Source organism: Ammospiza caudacuta, chromosome 15 (assembly GCF_027887145.1).
Source record: "Ammospiza caudacuta isolate bAmmCau1 chromosome 15, bAmmCau1.pri, whole genome shotgun sequence".
Taxonomy (NCBI): domain Eukaryota; kingdom Metazoa; phylum Chordata; class Aves; order Passeriformes; family Passerellidae; genus Ammospiza; species Ammospiza caudacuta.
Genome location: NC_080607.1, coordinates 10,559,841 through 10,577,190, shown reverse-complemented (window position 1 = coordinate 10,577,190; position 17,350 = coordinate 10,559,841). Strand labels below are relative to the sequence as shown.

At 52.1% G+C, this 17,350-nt stretch overlaps 1 protein-coding gene across 1 annotated transcript; it reads right to left on the bottom strand.

Annotated features, from left to right (window-relative positions):
• Window positions 1-8,491: 8,491 nt before the first annotated feature.
• On the bottom strand, window positions 8,492-16,548 carry MANBAL (mannosidase beta like). The gene is made up of 4 exons (XM_058814705.1): window positions 16,501-16,548; window positions 15,209-15,257; window positions 13,329-13,523; window positions 8,492-10,882 (listed from the first exon to the last, which is right to left on the bottom strand). Exons 3-4 carry the CDS (start codon window positions 13,476-13,478, stop codon window positions 10,775-10,777), a joined length of 258 nt encoding a protein of 85 aa, XP_058670688.1. The 5' UTR covers window positions 13,479-13,523; window positions 15,209-15,257; window positions 16,501-16,548; the 3' UTR covers window positions 8,492-10,774.
• Between the last annotated feature and the right edge of the window lie 802 nt (window positions 16,549-17,350).

Here is a 17,350-nt window from a genome sequence, read left to right as displayed (position 1 = left end):
CCCCACGGCAGCCCGGGCACGTTCGGCTGGAGCCATCGCCTCCTTGCCGGGCTGCCAGCATCCCCGAGCGGACCCACAGCCAGCTCGGGCCACCGCGGCCATTCCCCCGCCGCCCCGCCGGACTCCTCTGCGGGCATCCCACTGCGGGCATCCCCCCGCTGGTGCCCACTGCGGGCATTCCCCGCCGGACCCCACGGCCGGAGCCTGGACATCCCCCGCCAGAACCCATGCCCGGAGCCCGGACATCCCCCTCCGGCTGCACTGCCGGAGCCCGGGCACCCCACCGGAGCCCGCTGCCGGACCGTGGCACCCCCGCCTGCCCCACAGCGGGGCACCCCCGGCACTCACCTCCCGCCTGTCCGCGGAGCGGAGCCGCCCCCTCCGCTCGCCTCCAGCGCTCGGCCCCGGCTTTGTCTCCGCGCCGGGGGCGCGGCCGCCGCCCCCCGCCGCCGCCGCCGCCGCCGCGCTCGGTGCCCGCACCGCCCCGCACCGGGCCGGGCTCAGCGCTGCGCCGCCGGCAGCAGCATCGCGCAGCGCCGCGGCCCCGGCGCGCTGGTGCCTCGCCCGCCCCCGCTCACCCCTTCTGCGGGGCGGGGGGGAGCACCACGGGGAGGGGAAAATAAAAAAAAAAAGAAAAAAAAAAAAGAAAAGAGAGTAATATGGCAGCAAACCGGAAACGGAGGATGGGGGAAAAGGCAGCAGCAGCCCCTCCCCTCCCTCCGTGGCTTTTTTTTTTTTCCCAGGGAGAAGGCTCCGGGCAGCCGGGCTCCGCGGGGCGCGCACGGGCCAGGGGCCGCCCCCGCCGCCGGCGCTGCCGGCGCGTCCCGGCCCGCGGCGGGGGAACCGCCTGGCTGCGCCGGGGACACGCGTGGGAGCGGCGGCCGCGCTCCCCGGGCCGCGTCGCCCCGCGGGTGAGGGGCTGGAGGTGCTCCCACCCGAGCCCTGCGCTGCTCGTCCCGGCGGGCTGGCTTGGTGTGGCACCTGGGAGCCGGAGCTGGTAACACAACAGTGATTTTCAGGAGGCTGGAACCTCCTGGCTGAGTTGCGGTTCGCTTCATTCACAGCTCTAACACAGGGCGAATTGCGGGAGAAATGCCGTTTTGTCAGGTTCTGTTCCTCCCCATCCCCAGGAGGGACACCTCGCCTTCCCAGAGGACTGCAACCCACGTTCCCCCTTCTGTGAAGTCGGAAGGAGGCAAAACTTCAGATGGAAAAGCAGGCAAAGATAAACCACGTCCTGTGCCTCCCTGGGAACCCGGGGAACTTTGTGGGGCCCTTTGGAGGCAGCACAGGCACCCAGCGCTGTCTGTGCTCTGTTGGGGCATCCATTCCGCTTAGGGGTTAACATCTCCCACCCCCGCTCGCCCCTGGAGCCCGTGCTGGAGCCAAACCAAGGCAGAGTGGAGCTGTGGGTGTTCTGGGGGGCTCAGCCCCCAGCTGGCAGCATCACCCCCTCAGGTGTGTGTGTGTTCCTCAGTTCCACTCAGGCAGGTGGGCACACGGGGACAGTTCCACCCATCGTTCCCCTTGCTGCTCAGCAGCGGGAGGTGGGAAATGCCCAGCTCTGCCCTGGCACCGGGGTGCACACACAGGCTCAGGGCTCTGCCAGGTGCCCCGGTGCCTGCACCCAGCCCGTCGGGGCTGCCCGACCAGCTCAGCGGCGCTGGCAGCCCTCCCACCTCCCCCACTGGCGATCCACTGAAGTGTTCCCTGTCACGTTATCCTCCAGGAAGAAAGGGGGTGAAGCAGTCCACTCCTTAAAACCACATTCAGCTCTTTTATGCGGCACGCTCGGCTGCCGGCCAGCTGCAGTGACCCTTGTATTTGCACAGCCAGCAGCACCTCTGCCGTCCCTGCCCACCCCTCGGACCCACTGCAGCCACTCCGCGGGGCTTTTTCAAAAACCCTCCTTCCTCTGAGCAAGATCTGACATTTCAGAAACAATTTGGGAAGTTAACAACTTTGAAAGAACTATGTGGTGGAGTTTTTATTTCTGTTTCCCACTCTCCCCCCCAACCCCCGCCCCCCCGCCTTTTGAGTTATTAAAGAAATATTTCCCATGACACTGGCGAAGGCCAGCGAATCCATGAGTCACCAGGAACGGGGAGTCATGCACGCGCCGATCCATCAGCCGTGGCCAGCACATTGTGAGGGGCCCTTCCCTGGGAGGAGCTGCCGCTGATAAGGTCCCTGCGGCCGGGCAGGAGCCGCTTTCCCTCCGGGCTCCCTCCCAGGGCCGCCCGGGCTCCCCGGACACCCTTGGTGTGTTTGGTCTGGGGGTCCAGCCCTGCCTGGAACATCCAACCGCAGCCCGGTGTGTTCCCAGGCTTGGGGGGATCAATTCTTAGCCCACCCCTCTGCTGTTCAGCTGTGGAGGGAGGGATTCTTCATCCGATGTGGGATGAAGGGATTAACCCAGAGTGTGGGGCAGTCCCGGGTACTGCTCTGCTGACCCACACAGGGGAAAGAGGGGGTCGCACAATGCCTGGGCAGCCCCACACCTTGTCCCTGCTGTGCTGCACAGGGACACTCCCCTGTCCCTCCCTGTCCCAGGAGCTCCCACTCCAGCCCGGAGCTCAGCCGGAGGGGAGAACACCCCAGGGCAGTGGGGACCTGGCTCCAGCTCCGGGTGAGCTGGTGAGGATGACTCAGCCTCTACTGGATGCAGACCCAAATCTAAGATGCAATTATGACTTATAAATATTTGTATTTTGTTTTTCTCTTTTGCAATCGGCTTCTTTTCTGCAGGCTGCCCTCCCAATCGGAGTTCCCATCTCTGGCGGTGCCGGCCCATGGCTGCAAGGCAAACACCCACAGCACTGAGCCTTTCAACAGCCAGACCAAGTCCACGACACAAACTCTTCTTCTTCCTCTAAGATGATGCCAAGGTGCAAATCTAAATTTACAAACAGACACTGTCTAAACCCAGACTCTTATCTTTTGGTCTCAAATGCTGGAATGTGCCCTCACAGGGCTGACATTAAACACGCAGTGCTGGTGATAGTGCGATTTAAGACCGTTTAAGCAACCCAGCTCACCTCAGGACACTCCTGGCTCAGACATGAGGTCTGGAGCCTGACAGCCCCTGGCCACCCACTTCCCTTTGCCTCCTGCCTCTCTTCAAATATTTATCTTTAAGCAGTCTGATGCAAATGGCTGCTTTTTTCACCCAACCAGAGATTTCGGTCTCTCATCCGAAACTCATTTTCTTGATATGATTCTTCACTTTTAAATAGCGCTGATAAAACCCACCCCAGAGAGAGGAAGAGGGTTACAGAAACTGAAAACCAGATACTTTCAATTTGAACAAAAGTAGCACTGAGCATTTCCAGTGGCTTGGTTATTACAGGACGGCTTGAAAAGATACTTTAAAAAGAAATGAAGACACGCTCAGGTATTTCTGTGTTTTCTTGCTGACCTTTACACGAGTTTCATCAGCAACACCAAGAATGAGAGTTACTGTGGGCAGATGCTGTCATGCTCATGAGTAAGTAAGTAAGTAAGTACATGGCTGCTTCCCCTCCAGGTGTGCAGATCAAACTGCTCCACAGGGCTCCTGAAATCCTCCTGTGAGGTAAGAGGGTGCTTGTTGGGTCCAGTGTTTCATCTGAGCCCTGACCTCCCCAAAGTAACCATGGATTTACAACAAAACATCCATTCATCTCCAGCCAGCTTTATTTTTAAGCATCCCCTTGGCACGCGTGAATAAGTTTTGTCTGTTGGATTCTGTTCCTGAGGCTGCACTTTGTTCACTGCAAATTGCAAATACAGTTGCAGGAATTATTACTATTAATAATATAATGGTTGTGTTTGAGATGCTGGACAGAGAGAGAGAGGCAGCTGTGGCTCTTGCCCTGAGATTTTATGATTGAGCTTTACAGCCCTGCAAATAGTGAGTGTGAGATGGGAAATGATCAGCACCATCAGCCCTGTTAGGGAAGCTGCAGTTTCAAGCTCAGGAGCTGAATTACTGAGGGGGATTGACCACAATAACCCTGCAGCACGAGCCATTTGGCAATATTTCATGCTAGAAATGCTCATTCTGGCCATTCTCTCCCACACTGAGCATCAGGGCTGCAGGAGCAGCAATCACCAGCAGCTTATAGGATAAAAAGGGGCACCTGAGAAGAAATTACCAGGAGGGCTCAGGACCTGTTGTGTCCCTCAGTGTGGTGACAATCTGCTATGCAAAAGGGGCCCTTAGCCCCTGCCAGGAAGTTTCATTGCAAAATTCCCTGGGGGAAAGGGCTGTGGGGAAGCCACTGACTCGGTGACATGCAAATATTTAATAAGGAGGCGCTGAGTTCAACAGCTGTGGGCTGAAATTATCTGCATGGTCAATAAAGGAACCACATTTCCTGTCAGGGTTCTGACTGATAAAATATGCTTTGATATAATTTGAATTAAGTATCTTGGAATACAGCTCGTTTGGGCAAAAATCTGACACGTTTTGCTTCTTGCCTCAGCTCAGCATGAAAGCCACATACAACATGTTGGCATCTCCTAGCATGGAAATTCTGCTTTTTGGCCAGTCTTAGTATCCATAGAAAGAAAGAGTGATTCAGAAAAGCTCAGGGAAGCTCCTGCAGATGAGATTTGTAGCCCTGCTCCTGGCTTGGTTTGGGAGCAGAGCAGCAGAGGATGGCTGGTTGGTGCACAGCTCTGGTAGCCACATCCAGCAGACCCTGCCCCAGGGCTGGGGTGTTCCCTCCCTGCCAGCACCCAGCTGGCCTGCCTGCAGCCTGAGCAGGCAGAGCTGGAGCAGACACCAGGGTGTTTCCCCTTAATCATCCAGCCTTGGTCCTTGGAGTGAGGGATGGGCAGAGGAGGCCACAGTCTGAATCTGAAGAACTTCAACCACGTGATGCTTGGATCCCAGCTCAGCTTAAAACAAGTTAAGTGACGGGGGAGCTAGGGATGAGAACTGCTTGTAGCTTTTCTCAAAATGTGCTCCTCCTGCCCAGGCCTGACACTGAGGATATCTGCTTCACCAAAGGAGCCACCACAGCACCACAAGGAGCTGCTGCATGGAACCACAGGCACGAGGAGCCTCTCCTGCACACAGCCCTGCAGCTGCAGCCTGCCCCTTTGGCTAGGGCACTGGGCAAGGGCTGCCCTCAGGGAGCCACAGGGATGTCACCCCCCAAGCTCCAGCAGGGATCCTGCCTGCTCAGCCAGAGCTGAGGCAAAATGACAGCAGGAAACGTCTGGAGCTGATTCCTGGAGCTGCACAAGCAGCTCTGCCTGCAGAGCCTGATGGTGTCTGCTGTACTCTGGACTTTGCCTCATGGCAAGGTGAATTTATAAGTTTGGGATGGCTTTTGCACAAGAGCAGCCAAAGGGAAGGCAGCAGGAACAAGCCTTGGAGCCAGGGACACCTGGGTTTGGCTTGGGCTGGATAGGAGAGGTCTCAGGCCATTGCTGATGCCTTCCATGGCCCCAGTCCATGCACTGGGACTGGCTGGACTTGACAGAGGGGTGGCAGCTCTGGGACAGCTCCTGGCAAGAACCATGGAGCTGTCCCTAGTGCAGGTTTCACACAAAAGGAATGCTGTGCAAGCAGGACTTCCAGCAGAGCACCATGCTGAAGACACAGCTCCTTGCCTGGAGCTGGAGATGGGGAGAAGTGAGAGCCCTTCCACCCACAGCTCCTCCCTTTGGGAGCTGAGCTCTTTTCACACAATGAGAGACACCAACCAGGCAACAGATGCTTTAAAATGTGACCCAGCGCAGGTTTACCTTGTAGCCATCAGCCAGAAAGGCTGGACTGAAACCATGGAGGAACCCATCAGGCTCTGTTCTCCTGCATCACTGAGTCCTCACCTGGCCTGTGGTTTCCCAGGGATGGCAAGCAGAGTGCAAGGGGCATCACAGCCACACAGGGGCCTGCAGGCAGTAAATGAAACCAGGGAAGCTGCGAGGAGGGAAGTGGCCACAGCAAGGGACATCACAGCCACACAGGGGCCTGCAGGCAGTAAATGAAACCAGGGAAGCTGCAAGGAGGGAAGTGGGCACTGCAAGAGGTTTGGGATTGCTCAAGACAAATCTTGTGTGTGCTGGTGAGGAGCAGGATCTGGGGGGTGGTGTGGGGCACATGCAGCACCACAGCACCCACTCCTCACCAGCTCAGAAGTGTGGTGTAGGATGGGTTTGGCTCCTCATGGCTTGGCACAGCTCTCCAGGGGTACCCAGGGCTCCCAAGGCAGGGAGAATTCCTTCCCTGGCTGTTTCATCTGCTGGCTGAAAAAATCATTGCCAAAATTTACAAAGGGACACCTTCCTCCATTCTGGGTGCCCCTGGACCTGCTCCTTCTTTGTATCAGTCCTTGATAGCAGCAGGTAATGCTCACTGTCACTGGCAGGTAAAATGTCTGCAAGGACAGAACTACTGCAGTGGATGTGAGTCTACAGGAACAAGAGGAGTGATTTATGGTGACAGAAAAGCCACAAATTGGGAAGAAGCACCATGACATGGGAAAATCAGCTGAATTTCAAGGGAGAGGCAGGAAGCCGATTGCATTGCCCTGCAATTGCAGCTCCAAGCAAGAGACACTTGGAGCAGCTACTGCTCAGTGGCCTGGGTACCAAAAGGCAGAAAACACCCCCACAAACCAGCACTCAGAGGCACAAACTGCCAGAGAAGAGCTGGACCTTGGACCTGCAGTGAGTGTCAGCTGGAGGAGGAATGCAAACACTGATTACAGCCCACAGCTGTGGCCAGGGAGAAAGGGAATGCTTCCCAAACAAATCATCCCCCATGGCTGCACGAGGAAGAGGAGGGTCAGATCCCTTCCCAGTGCCAAGGCCAGCAATCAGGCTAATCATCAAACACACAGCAGTGCTCTGTACTCCTGCACTCTCCATTCATCATCCCGTTTGCTCACTGCAGTCAGTCTCTGATGCCTCATGAGATTAATAAACAAACAACTAAATCAATAGAGTCATCTCAATCCCTGCAGGCCATAGGCTGTGAACAACACAGCTTCTGCCTGAAAGAAGTATCAGTGTGGAAGAGATGCTCCCAGGAGGGAAGTCCAGCACCCCAAAAATTAACACACACACACACACACACAGAGGGGAATGGCTGAGCAGTGCCCTGGCAAACAGATACTGAGCAGGTCCTCCCTTCCTACAGCTTCCTTATGGTCTCCTCAAGCACTGCCAATAGCCTGACCCTCCCTAAAGCCAGGCACTGGAGGAGTGTTTTCATTCTTTGTGACAGGCTGGGAAATAATCTGAGCTTATTGACTTGACAAGGGGGCTGCTCTGCAAACATCAGTGTCTGAGGGCCTGGGGCTGCTCTCCAGCCCTGTCAGCAGGGAACCTCAGCAGAATCTCTGCTGAGAGAGGAGTGTGTATGAGAATGAAAGTAAATTAGGTCTGAACAAGATTAACAGGGATTTAATTGAACTATGTGAACTGGAACTCCAGTCACGAGCTACTTATTAGTGTGTCTCAAGGGATTGTGCTGCTGGCTCTGGGGGAGCACAAGGCTGCATTGTGAGCCTGGGACAGCTCCAGGGGACAGCCATGGCCACAGCCTGGCCAGAGAGGCAGAGCTGCTTCAATGTGATCAGAAACAGGGAAAGAGCTCCCAAATCCCAGCCACGTTTCTACAGAGCTGAGGCATGTCCTGCTGAGGGACAGGAGCTCTGTGACACACACGAGCAGAGGAAATCCTCAGCCAGCTCCTGGCTTTGGGTGGCACAGCAAGGTGTGGCTGCAGAGGTGCTGCCTACTGGCAGGTACCTGGAGACAGACCTTTGAAAACCTCCCCTTCAATAAAATTGACTTAATGAGGTCTTCAGCTCCCTTTGGGATGTTAATTACAAAACAGCCTGGAGAAAAGTGCTGGGGAATTAAAGGAGTCGCCACACTAGTCCTTCTCTGCTTTGGTTCTCTGGTGAGAGAACCAGCAGACACTTGCCAGAGCTTGGCTACCAGGAACCAACACACACTTGCCAGAGCTTGGCTGCCACATTGGTCTCACTGCAGCCAAGAAGAGCCACCAGACAGCCCCATGCTCCAGCCATGCAAACCTGGGCTCCTGAGAATCCCTTTTACCAGCCTGCTGAATCCCCATCAAATCCCCTGCTTGCATTGTTAACAATCAATGCCTTTATTGGGGGGGATACCTTCATGGGAGCTCTTAGAGCCAAAAACCTCTCATAGGGGGTAAATTGATTTAGTCACTGGCTGGTTTTCTCCCTCCTTCCAGGAAGGTGAAGCAGTGTTAGGAAATAGTTTGCTACTTCCAAGTCAAACATAGATACAGATCCACACATGCCTGACAGTATTAACTAACCAATTTCTCCCAGATTAAAGGATCTGAAAGGATTTCCCTTAATGGAGCATTTTAATGAATAAGTTATTTATGTCCCTGTGTTCCTATAGCCTGGGAGTTCTGGCAGCTTTCACAGTGAAATGTGAGGGAACAGACAGCACAACTTTAAACACAGATTTCTTTTGTAACAAAGATTCTGATGGCATTTATTACACATTTCAGGATAAACTAAAATACATGGGTTATTGGTAATCTCTACAGACTCTAAGTTCAGCAAACAAGAGCATTCAAATAGGTATAAAGCTGTCAGGAACAGACTGGGGAATTTATCTTCATCCCTCTTCCCCCCACCAGAACCAAACCCCAACATCCATGATTTCTACTGAGCAATGAGTGAGCAGCCTGCAAACAGCTGGATGTGGACATTGATGTAGCAGCTGCTATTTCAGTAACAGCCACACAGTGCCCACTGCCAACTGGTTCTGAGCTGCAGGAGTGACTCTGTATTTTGGATAACGTGTGTCCTGTGATTCCATTAAAGCATTAACTCCCTGCTTTAGGTGACCTGCAGAAAGCTGGAATTTACATTAAACCATTCTCATGTATTAAAATGGAAAGAGTGATCTGCAGTATCCACTCAGGGCTTTTCTTTGCCCTGCAGATCAGAGACAGAGCACAGGTCCATCATGGAAACTCATGGCACAACACTGTTCTTTGTTATCTGCGTGGGAACTTTCTGTAATATTTCTTTGTACTGAGAACTTAAAGCAACTTTAGAGTGCTTGTGTCTCCTATGCTTTGTTCTGTCCTCCTGGTATTGCCTTCATGTAGCTCAAAAAAAATAAATTAATTCGAAAAGCAGAATTTAAAGCAGAACTCCAAGCTGGATTTTAAGAAGTGCAACTTGGTGCCAGCATTCTGGCTAAGAGCATCAGAGAGCCTGGAGCGGGGAAGCCAGAGCCACACTGGTTCTGAGATCCATCTGTCACCCCCAAAACCAGCAAGAGTGAGCAGAGGACGTGGCTGCTCTCAGCACTGATGGTTTCTGTGAGTGTGCTGCTCACCTGCTGTTACAGAACACACACCTGGGCTCACCAGGCATTTGTGACTCGAGGATGGGAGTGTGTGTATGCAAAGAGGATCACAGACTTGCAGCCCTGCCAGGGAGAACCCTTCCTTCAAAGCTGCTCTGAACCCTGGGTGCGCCTCAGAGAGCAGGTTCTCCTCCCATTGACTCACTCCTGATCAAACAAACCAAGATGTGAGCTGGCATCAGGAAGCCTGAGCTGCTCTGCAGAGACTCCGGGGCTACGTCACCACCTATCTCCTTCCAGCCCTGTCTAGCCATATTTAAATCCAACTCTGGCTTGTCCCTGGGCCTGGAGAGCCAGAGCCTGAAAGAACACAGTGTCTGTGTCTCCTCCATGCAGTCATGGTACACAGCTGGCCTGCCACCCCTTGGATCTTAAAATACCTCATCTCCTCAGGCTGAGAAGGTGTTCACCCTCAGGAGGAGCTCAGCCAGAGGAGATGGAGCAGACTGTGGCAGGGAAGGCTGGGAGGGGATTTGCAAGGGCAGTGATGCCCAGCTGTGCTGAAAGAGGGCCCATGGTCAGGGCTCAGCCAGCTGGCAGGAGGGTTTATCCCTTTTCATGGCACAGAGAGGCAGAGCAGGCTGACACACCACCAGTGCACCAGGCTCCCACCTCAGCAGCTCTTCTCCAGTGCCCAAGTCTCCAAGAACAACTCCCCTAGCACAGGCATTAAATTCTGCACCTTCCAGAGTCAAATTGTTTCCTGATTCTTGTAGTCATTGCAATCCCCACCACAGCCTCAGCTCCCTGAAATGTACCTGCTTTCAAAGGTGGGAATGGAAAGGAAGAGTGCATGGGTGGGGAAACAGCCACGCTGGGGAAATGAAAGCTTTCATCTCCAGCAGTCTGGAATCCTGTGAGTTATTACCTAAAGAATTAAAGAATATGACAAAGGCATTATGATTAAGCCATAAAATGCAGCTATGTATTTCAGACTAGATGACAACAGAGATGAATACAAAGCTGTGCAGTGTGGCATTCTTGATCCATTTGATCCCTCTGCCTTCAAAAAGCACAACACAAACCGGTATCCAAAGCAGCAAACTCATGCTCCACTTTCCACAGGGACTTCACAACAAATCCCAGCCAGCAGGGAGGAGCCAGGCCAACAGCCCTCTCTACCCACCAGAACTGGAAGAAGTCACTTTAATGGTGACTGACACATTAATCAGGTCAAATGAAGTCCTGGACATGTGAAGTTCTCTTTGCTTGTAAGAAATCTATGGCAGAACCCCAACCCTTCCACTCTTCTAAGATTCTTCTCCCTTGCCCTGAAAAGTAAAAGATGGCAATGCCAGAAAACCATTATAAGAGAGTTAGTTGCCTTTGATGTTGTCTCTGAGGAAGCACAATTACAGGTGGTTGTTTGGTCTTGGGAGGCTCATCAGTCACACCTCTATCGTTTCTTTTTGGTTTCCTTCTTAGGTTTCTTGCTTATCTGTGGAGCAGTTGCCTTTGGCTTCTTCACTGGCTCTGAATTCTTGGGCTCAAAACTGTCAGAGTCCTACAAGAATCAATTAAGAAACAGTCAGTAACTCTTTTTTTACCATTTGCTAACAGGTTGCATTGGGGATTCAAGTATAAACCAGAAGAAACAAGTGCTGGGTATCTCTGTTGGAACACATTGATGTCAAACTGAGGCCACATTTAATGAGACTCGAGCAGCAGCATCTCTGCTCCTTCTGCATGTGCTTTTTGATGAGTGTGAGTTTCTGCACAGAAACAGCTTGTTACCAGAGATGCCATTAAAAGCTTAAATATCTAAAACAGGCTTTGGAGAAGAAAAACTTTGAAGGCAAGAAGAAAATCAACAGTAAATGAAAACTATTTGAATTAGGAAAAGATAACATATAATGACCAGGATACATGGAAACAGTCAGCAGGCATTTCTGCCAAACATTAATCACTATCATGTGCAAGACAAAAAAATATTCCCCAAAGCAGCAGTAAGAATATAAAGTTCAGAGCCTCTAAAATCTGAGGAGGGAATTGCAGGCAAAGCTTTCTTCACCTGGACTAACAAAATACTGAGATGTGATGCTTGTTTCCTTCAGAGAAGATGAGAGATAATATTGCAGCCATGGGAAATAAAACCTAGTTATCTTGTGAAAACACAAGGGAACAGCGCCAGTCTCCTCTGAGAAAGCACACACATGCAGATTGCCTCCTTTCATTAAATGCATTTGAGTATAAATATTGCTTTAGCATCTTGGGTTCTCTCAGCCTGAGTGTGCCAACTGGAAAAGGACACACCAAAAATGGCTGAGCAAGACGTGCGAGTTCCAAGCTTCCCAGCCAGAACTGCAGATAATGGAGGGGGAGGCAGCATCTGACAGTGGACTTTTAATCAAAGGGCTTGGTTCAAAGTCTCTCAAGTTCCTGGGCTATTACAGCTCACATCTGTGTGGCTTTCCAAGGAAGGAGACTTGGCTGGCTTTCCAAAGCTGTGATCAGTGCACAGGGAGCTGGCTGTTACTCAGGGAGGCAGAATGCTGCTGCCATAACGTGAACACTGCTGCCTTCTAATGTCCAAACTTCAAAGTCTGAGGCTCCAAGGCAGCAAGTTCCCCAATATCCTATGCAGACTCAAACATCATTCTCAGGATCTGGAGAGGCAGCCTGTGGTGTTTATGGTCTTGTAAACAAGTCATATGGACAGCACATCAAGAGGACAGTTTATATATGGAGAAAATAAACACTAGAGTATGCAAACATCAAGGCATACTGCAGATGTAAGCAGTAAAAGGTCCTTGAGCCTCATTTTAATTGGGGGTTGGTCTCCAGTTTCCCACTCCAGACCAAAGCTCTCACTCTTTCCAACTTTCAAGAATGGGGTGACCTGGTATTTCTCAAAAATTTACTGGGGAAATGATGGACTCTGACAGACAGGTGCTGGTGACTGCAGAGTAACAGTGCAAAGGTTGGACTCAATGATCTTGAAGGTCTTTTCCAACCTGAATGATTCTAAGATTCTAAGACTTGCAATGCCACTGTCTGTTCATCCCCCTGCTGGGAGCTGCATGACCCATGGCAGGACAGCATCACATCACAGCAGCAGTTAAAGAAATGTGTGGAAAAACTGGGTTATGAACTTCATCCTTCACTCTGTACCTCATCCTGAGGAGTTCCCTTCCCCCAAGAGGCTGAAAATTTCCAGGCTTCCTCTGCACAGGAGGGAGCAAACATGGAGATAAAGAGTCTGAAAACAAAACTCCCCATGCTGAGTTGTTACTGAAAATATACCATGAACATCTGTATCACAGCACCAAACCTGCATCCTGATCACCTTGCAGCACTGAAATACCTGTCCCCAGCACCAAAGACATTTTTGTATTTAATGAAGAAAGCCAGGAAGATGCAGGACATCCCTCAGTCTAGAGGAACAGCTCATCTCAACCTTTCCCTTTCAACTTCTCCAGTGCCAGCTACATCAAAGGACCCTTGGGCACTGGATGGGATGTCAATGCTGAAAACTGCTTTCCTCACCTTTAGGAAATACTAGAAATCTCACCTGCACCTTGCTTCCAGAAACCACACACAAACTCAAGCCCAGAGTCATGTCCTGAAGGCAGCTCCTGCCAGGGGATGTCCTGCCTGGCAATTAATGAAGGAAATCAGCAGCAGGATGACAATATGGGTTGGGACAATGCCTTCTCTTGCAGCCAGGAACTGCACATGCATTTAGCACCTTGTCAGTGCTTCAGGTTGCTTTTTTCACTGATATTAAGAGAGATCCCGGCTCAGATATTTGTTCCTGACTTTCCTACCTGGTGGTAAATAACAAGACAGAAGCTGGAGGTGGAAAAGCCAGAGAGAAGGAAGGAGACTGAACAATGAAACTGTCACCAATCCCAGGGACAGCTGTGTCTCCATTAGCCACTCCACATTCCCTCCCATCCTGCTTTCCCTGGCTCTGCCCATTTATATCAACATTAAAGAGCACTACTCACTGCCTTGTGGGACTTGGACACGGGCAGGATGATGGCCAGCACACAGATCAGCTGGAAAATGGCTCCAAAGAAGAGTCCATAGCGTAGCACATTCTCCATGAACGTGGGCTCGGGGATCTCAGGTGGGGAGAAATCCAACTCTGCAGCCATTGTCAGTGCACCCTTCTCCTCTTCTGCTCTCAAGAAGGCTGGTTACTGCAAGGGGGAAAATACAGAGCAATTTTTTGCATCATCCTTTCTGGCATTTGCTTTCTGTTACCCAAAAATGACAGACCCCCTCATGGAGGTTTGGAGATACTCTTGATCAACTGCAGCAATAACAAAAAGGAAAATGAAAGCTGTGTTTAATTTGGGTGTTTGTCACCTGCCTAAAAAATAGCACCCAACTCCTGGTATTAGGCCATTTGTGGATGAGGAGCAGACAAAATATGACCCATGCTCATGAAACAATAAGGGAAGAGCTTAATAAACAAGAATAAATTTCTTCCTGAAGTTGATCACACATGCAAGTTGATTACCATTTATTTTTACTTATATTGTCTCTGTGGTCACAGCCTTGTTGTTTTAGATGCTGTACAAACCCAGCAACTTAAACCACAAAGAAACAGAGCAGTTGAAGGCAGAGGAACAAGTTATGTGAACAAATTTAAGTGTGGCTTTAGTGGCTGGTTACACTAAGCCCCACACAACTTAAAACAGCCTCCCAGGTAGTTTGTGGCAGAGTTAAATATTGATCTCTTGGGTCCCAGGCTTCTCAGCCATGAGACCATCCTTCCTTCCTCCCTTTATCTTCTGCTAATGGAGTTGTCAATTTGTCCTATGAATGAGTAATGGCTTTTCACAAGGAGGGAGAACTCACTGCCAGAACTGCTAGAGTAAGCCTCAGGAAGTCCCCAAAGGGAAATCCAATTAGTCTGAGATGCCATCACACTCAGCTGTGATTAGTGCCCCACTCGGTTTTCCTGACCTGACTGATCCCAGTGTGCATTCCCTGGATCAGCACTGCTCACTGAGAGCCACAATTCTCTCTGTACCACTAAAATTTGGGTGTGACTGAGTTTGTGTGCTGAGTTTACCCCTAGGAATTATCTCCAAAGCAGGAGATATCTTTGCATTTCTCAGGCTGGGAGGAGATTGTTGCAATCTGCAGATGTGCCCCAGTCCAGAAGGATGGTAAATGTGGCAAATTCCAGCAAAGTAAGAGTTGATAAATTTGAGAATCAACTCAATGCCATTGCACAAGAGGCAACTATCACTTGGTGATACACTAAAGGGAGAGGTAAATAAACTACAAAAATAATTATTTCATTTTCATTTAGCTGAAATACAGAATATTATTTAGAATTTTAAGACAGGAGAACATTTCCAACTGCACAGACTGCCAGCCCCTGGAATAGAGAGACTGTAGAATCCCTGCTGCTGGTGACTGAGGAGGGCAGATCAGATCAGCACTGCCCTGGGATGGGTGTGGGTATATGAAGTTCTGCCTTTGAACCAGGAGATAAGAATAGGTGACCTCTCGAGGTCCTGTCCAGGTCTGTACTTCAGTGAAGGAAAATGTTTTAATTTTTGATTCAATCTCAGTCAGCAGGGGCTGTGTGGGACCTGTAGATGAAGTCAGGACACACTGACCCAGCCAGGCTCAGCCAAAGGCTGCTCAATGCTGTGAACAAAGCCTGCATGCATGTGGCCCATCCCAACTGCTTTGGCCTTTTAAATCACCTCTCCCAGCCCACTAAGGCAGCAGTTCCTAACCAAGACACGGAATCACCTCGGAGTTGCATTTATCTCATCTGGATATCTTTTGAAAGCATTACTGTTGCCTGCCCCTGGCCCCTGTCCTCAAACACAGCAGGAAGGGAAGTTCCTTCATTCCTCACCTGGAGTCTCCTCAGGACAAACTCCTGCTGACAACCCCAATTCACACACCTGAAACACAACACACAGAGATAAACAGGAAAAGGAAACACAAACAATGAAAGCAAAAAATCTCTGTCCTCATCTTCTACAACTCTCCCTCCTTCCCCCTTTTCTAGCTCACCTCCCTGAGGGCATTAGTACTTCTCCAACAAATCCAGGGGCCAGGACCAGCACCAAGAGCTCTCCTGCAGGCTGGCAGCAGCTGCCATCACCATTTGAGGCAAAATGCCATGAAACATGGTCAGAAAGAACCTGGCATTGTGGTCAGCTAATTACAGCAGTGTCCTTGCTTGCTCAGGCAACACACCCTCGAACCATTGATTTTCCTGTCATCACTGGAGCCCAAACTCTGAGGAAAACTCCTCAGTTTTAAAAAACTCCAGTGGTTCACACAATGCCCAAAGCCTCTGCCTTGCACCTAAGCCAACAGGTCTCTGGATGATGGAGCCTTCCTCCCTGTCCCCAAGAAGTTCAGTTTCACCACTTTTTCCTCAGATAACATCTCTTCTTCTCCACAAGTTGTCAGCTGCCTTTCCTACAGACCACCTCACCATGGCCACACTTAAAGCAGCTCTTCTTAAACTGCACCACAGAGGATGGGGCTGTTCCCCATGGCTCAGGAACACCCTCTGTGATAAATAACCATCATATCTCCAGGATCAGGGCTGTGCACCAGCCAGGAGACACTCCAGCCTTTCTTCTTGCTGCACTGTGTTTCCCAGCTGATGTCTTCACCTGGCACTACATAAACAACTGGCAGGGGGCGAAGCCACGGGAATAGCTAAAGCAATGTGTATTAGCCTCTTATTGGGGTGGAAATAAATAAATAAATAAATAAATAAATAATAAGTTCTGACAATTAAAGATTCCATCAGAGGAGGCCAAAGAAAGCTCAAGTTGGAATTTTTAAATGGCTCAGCAGGTGTCGGGATGGAGCCTGTGCAATTTCCACGGGCTGTTCCTGCCCGCACCGCTGGATCCATGGCCGAGGAGCCCAGCCTGGGACAGGGGCCCGGGGGCTGGCAGCCGTGCCCGGGCTGTGGCAGAGCAGCTGGGCAGCCCCAGGGAGGGGACACCGCTGTCCCCATCCCTCCGTCCCTCCGTCCCTGCCGGGCCAGCCCCGCGGTGCCGCCCGGTCTCGGCAGGACCAGCGGCCGCCCCGGCTCTGCCCTCGATCCCAGGGCGATGCTGCAGCCACCGCCGCCCCTGGCCAGCGCCCCGTGCCCGCAGAGCCCCGCCCGGCCCCGCTCACCGCCCGCTCCGCTCCGCTCCCGGCCCCGCCGCCCCGGAACGGCTTCCCGGCCGCTGGAAGCGCTTCCGGCACGGCCCGGCCACCGCCCGCCCCGGCACCGCCCCGGAGACCGACCGTGACAACCGACCGTGACAACCATCCCGGCAACCATCCCGGCGACCGACCGTGACAACCATCCCGGCAACCATCCCGACAACCGACCGTGACAAACATCCCGGTTACCGTCTGTGACAACCATCCCAGCAACCGACCGTGACAAACATCCCGGGAACCGTCCCGGCGACCGACCGTGACAACCATCCTGGCAACTGCCCTAGCAACCATCCCATCAGCCGCCCTGGCAACCATCCATGACAACCATCCCAGCAACCATCATTACCAACTGTCCCTAGCAACCACCCCTGGCAACCACCCCAGCAACCATCCCTAGCAATGGCTCCCATCAACCGTCCCTAACAACCGTCTCTAGCAGCCCCCCAGCAGCTGCCCTGTGCAACCACCCCACACCCCTGCGCACTGCGTTCCCAGGGCAGCCCAAGGGTGATCCAGGGCCTGGGCACCGCGGGCAGTGGGGTTTGGGGCTGCACTGCCCTGTTCCTCCAAACCCCTGAGGTCAATCAGCCCCAGGGTGCGTGGGCCCAGCCCAGCTGTGGGAGCCTGTGGGTGCCTGGTGGGTCACACAATCCCTGAATCAGTGAGGTTGGAAAAGACCTCTGGGATCACCCAGTCCAATCTATGACCTAAACACCACCTTGTCAACTGGAGCAGGACACTGAGTGCCACGTCCAGTCTTTCCTTAAACACCTCCAGGGACAGTGACGCCACCACCTCCCTGGGCAGCCCATTCCAA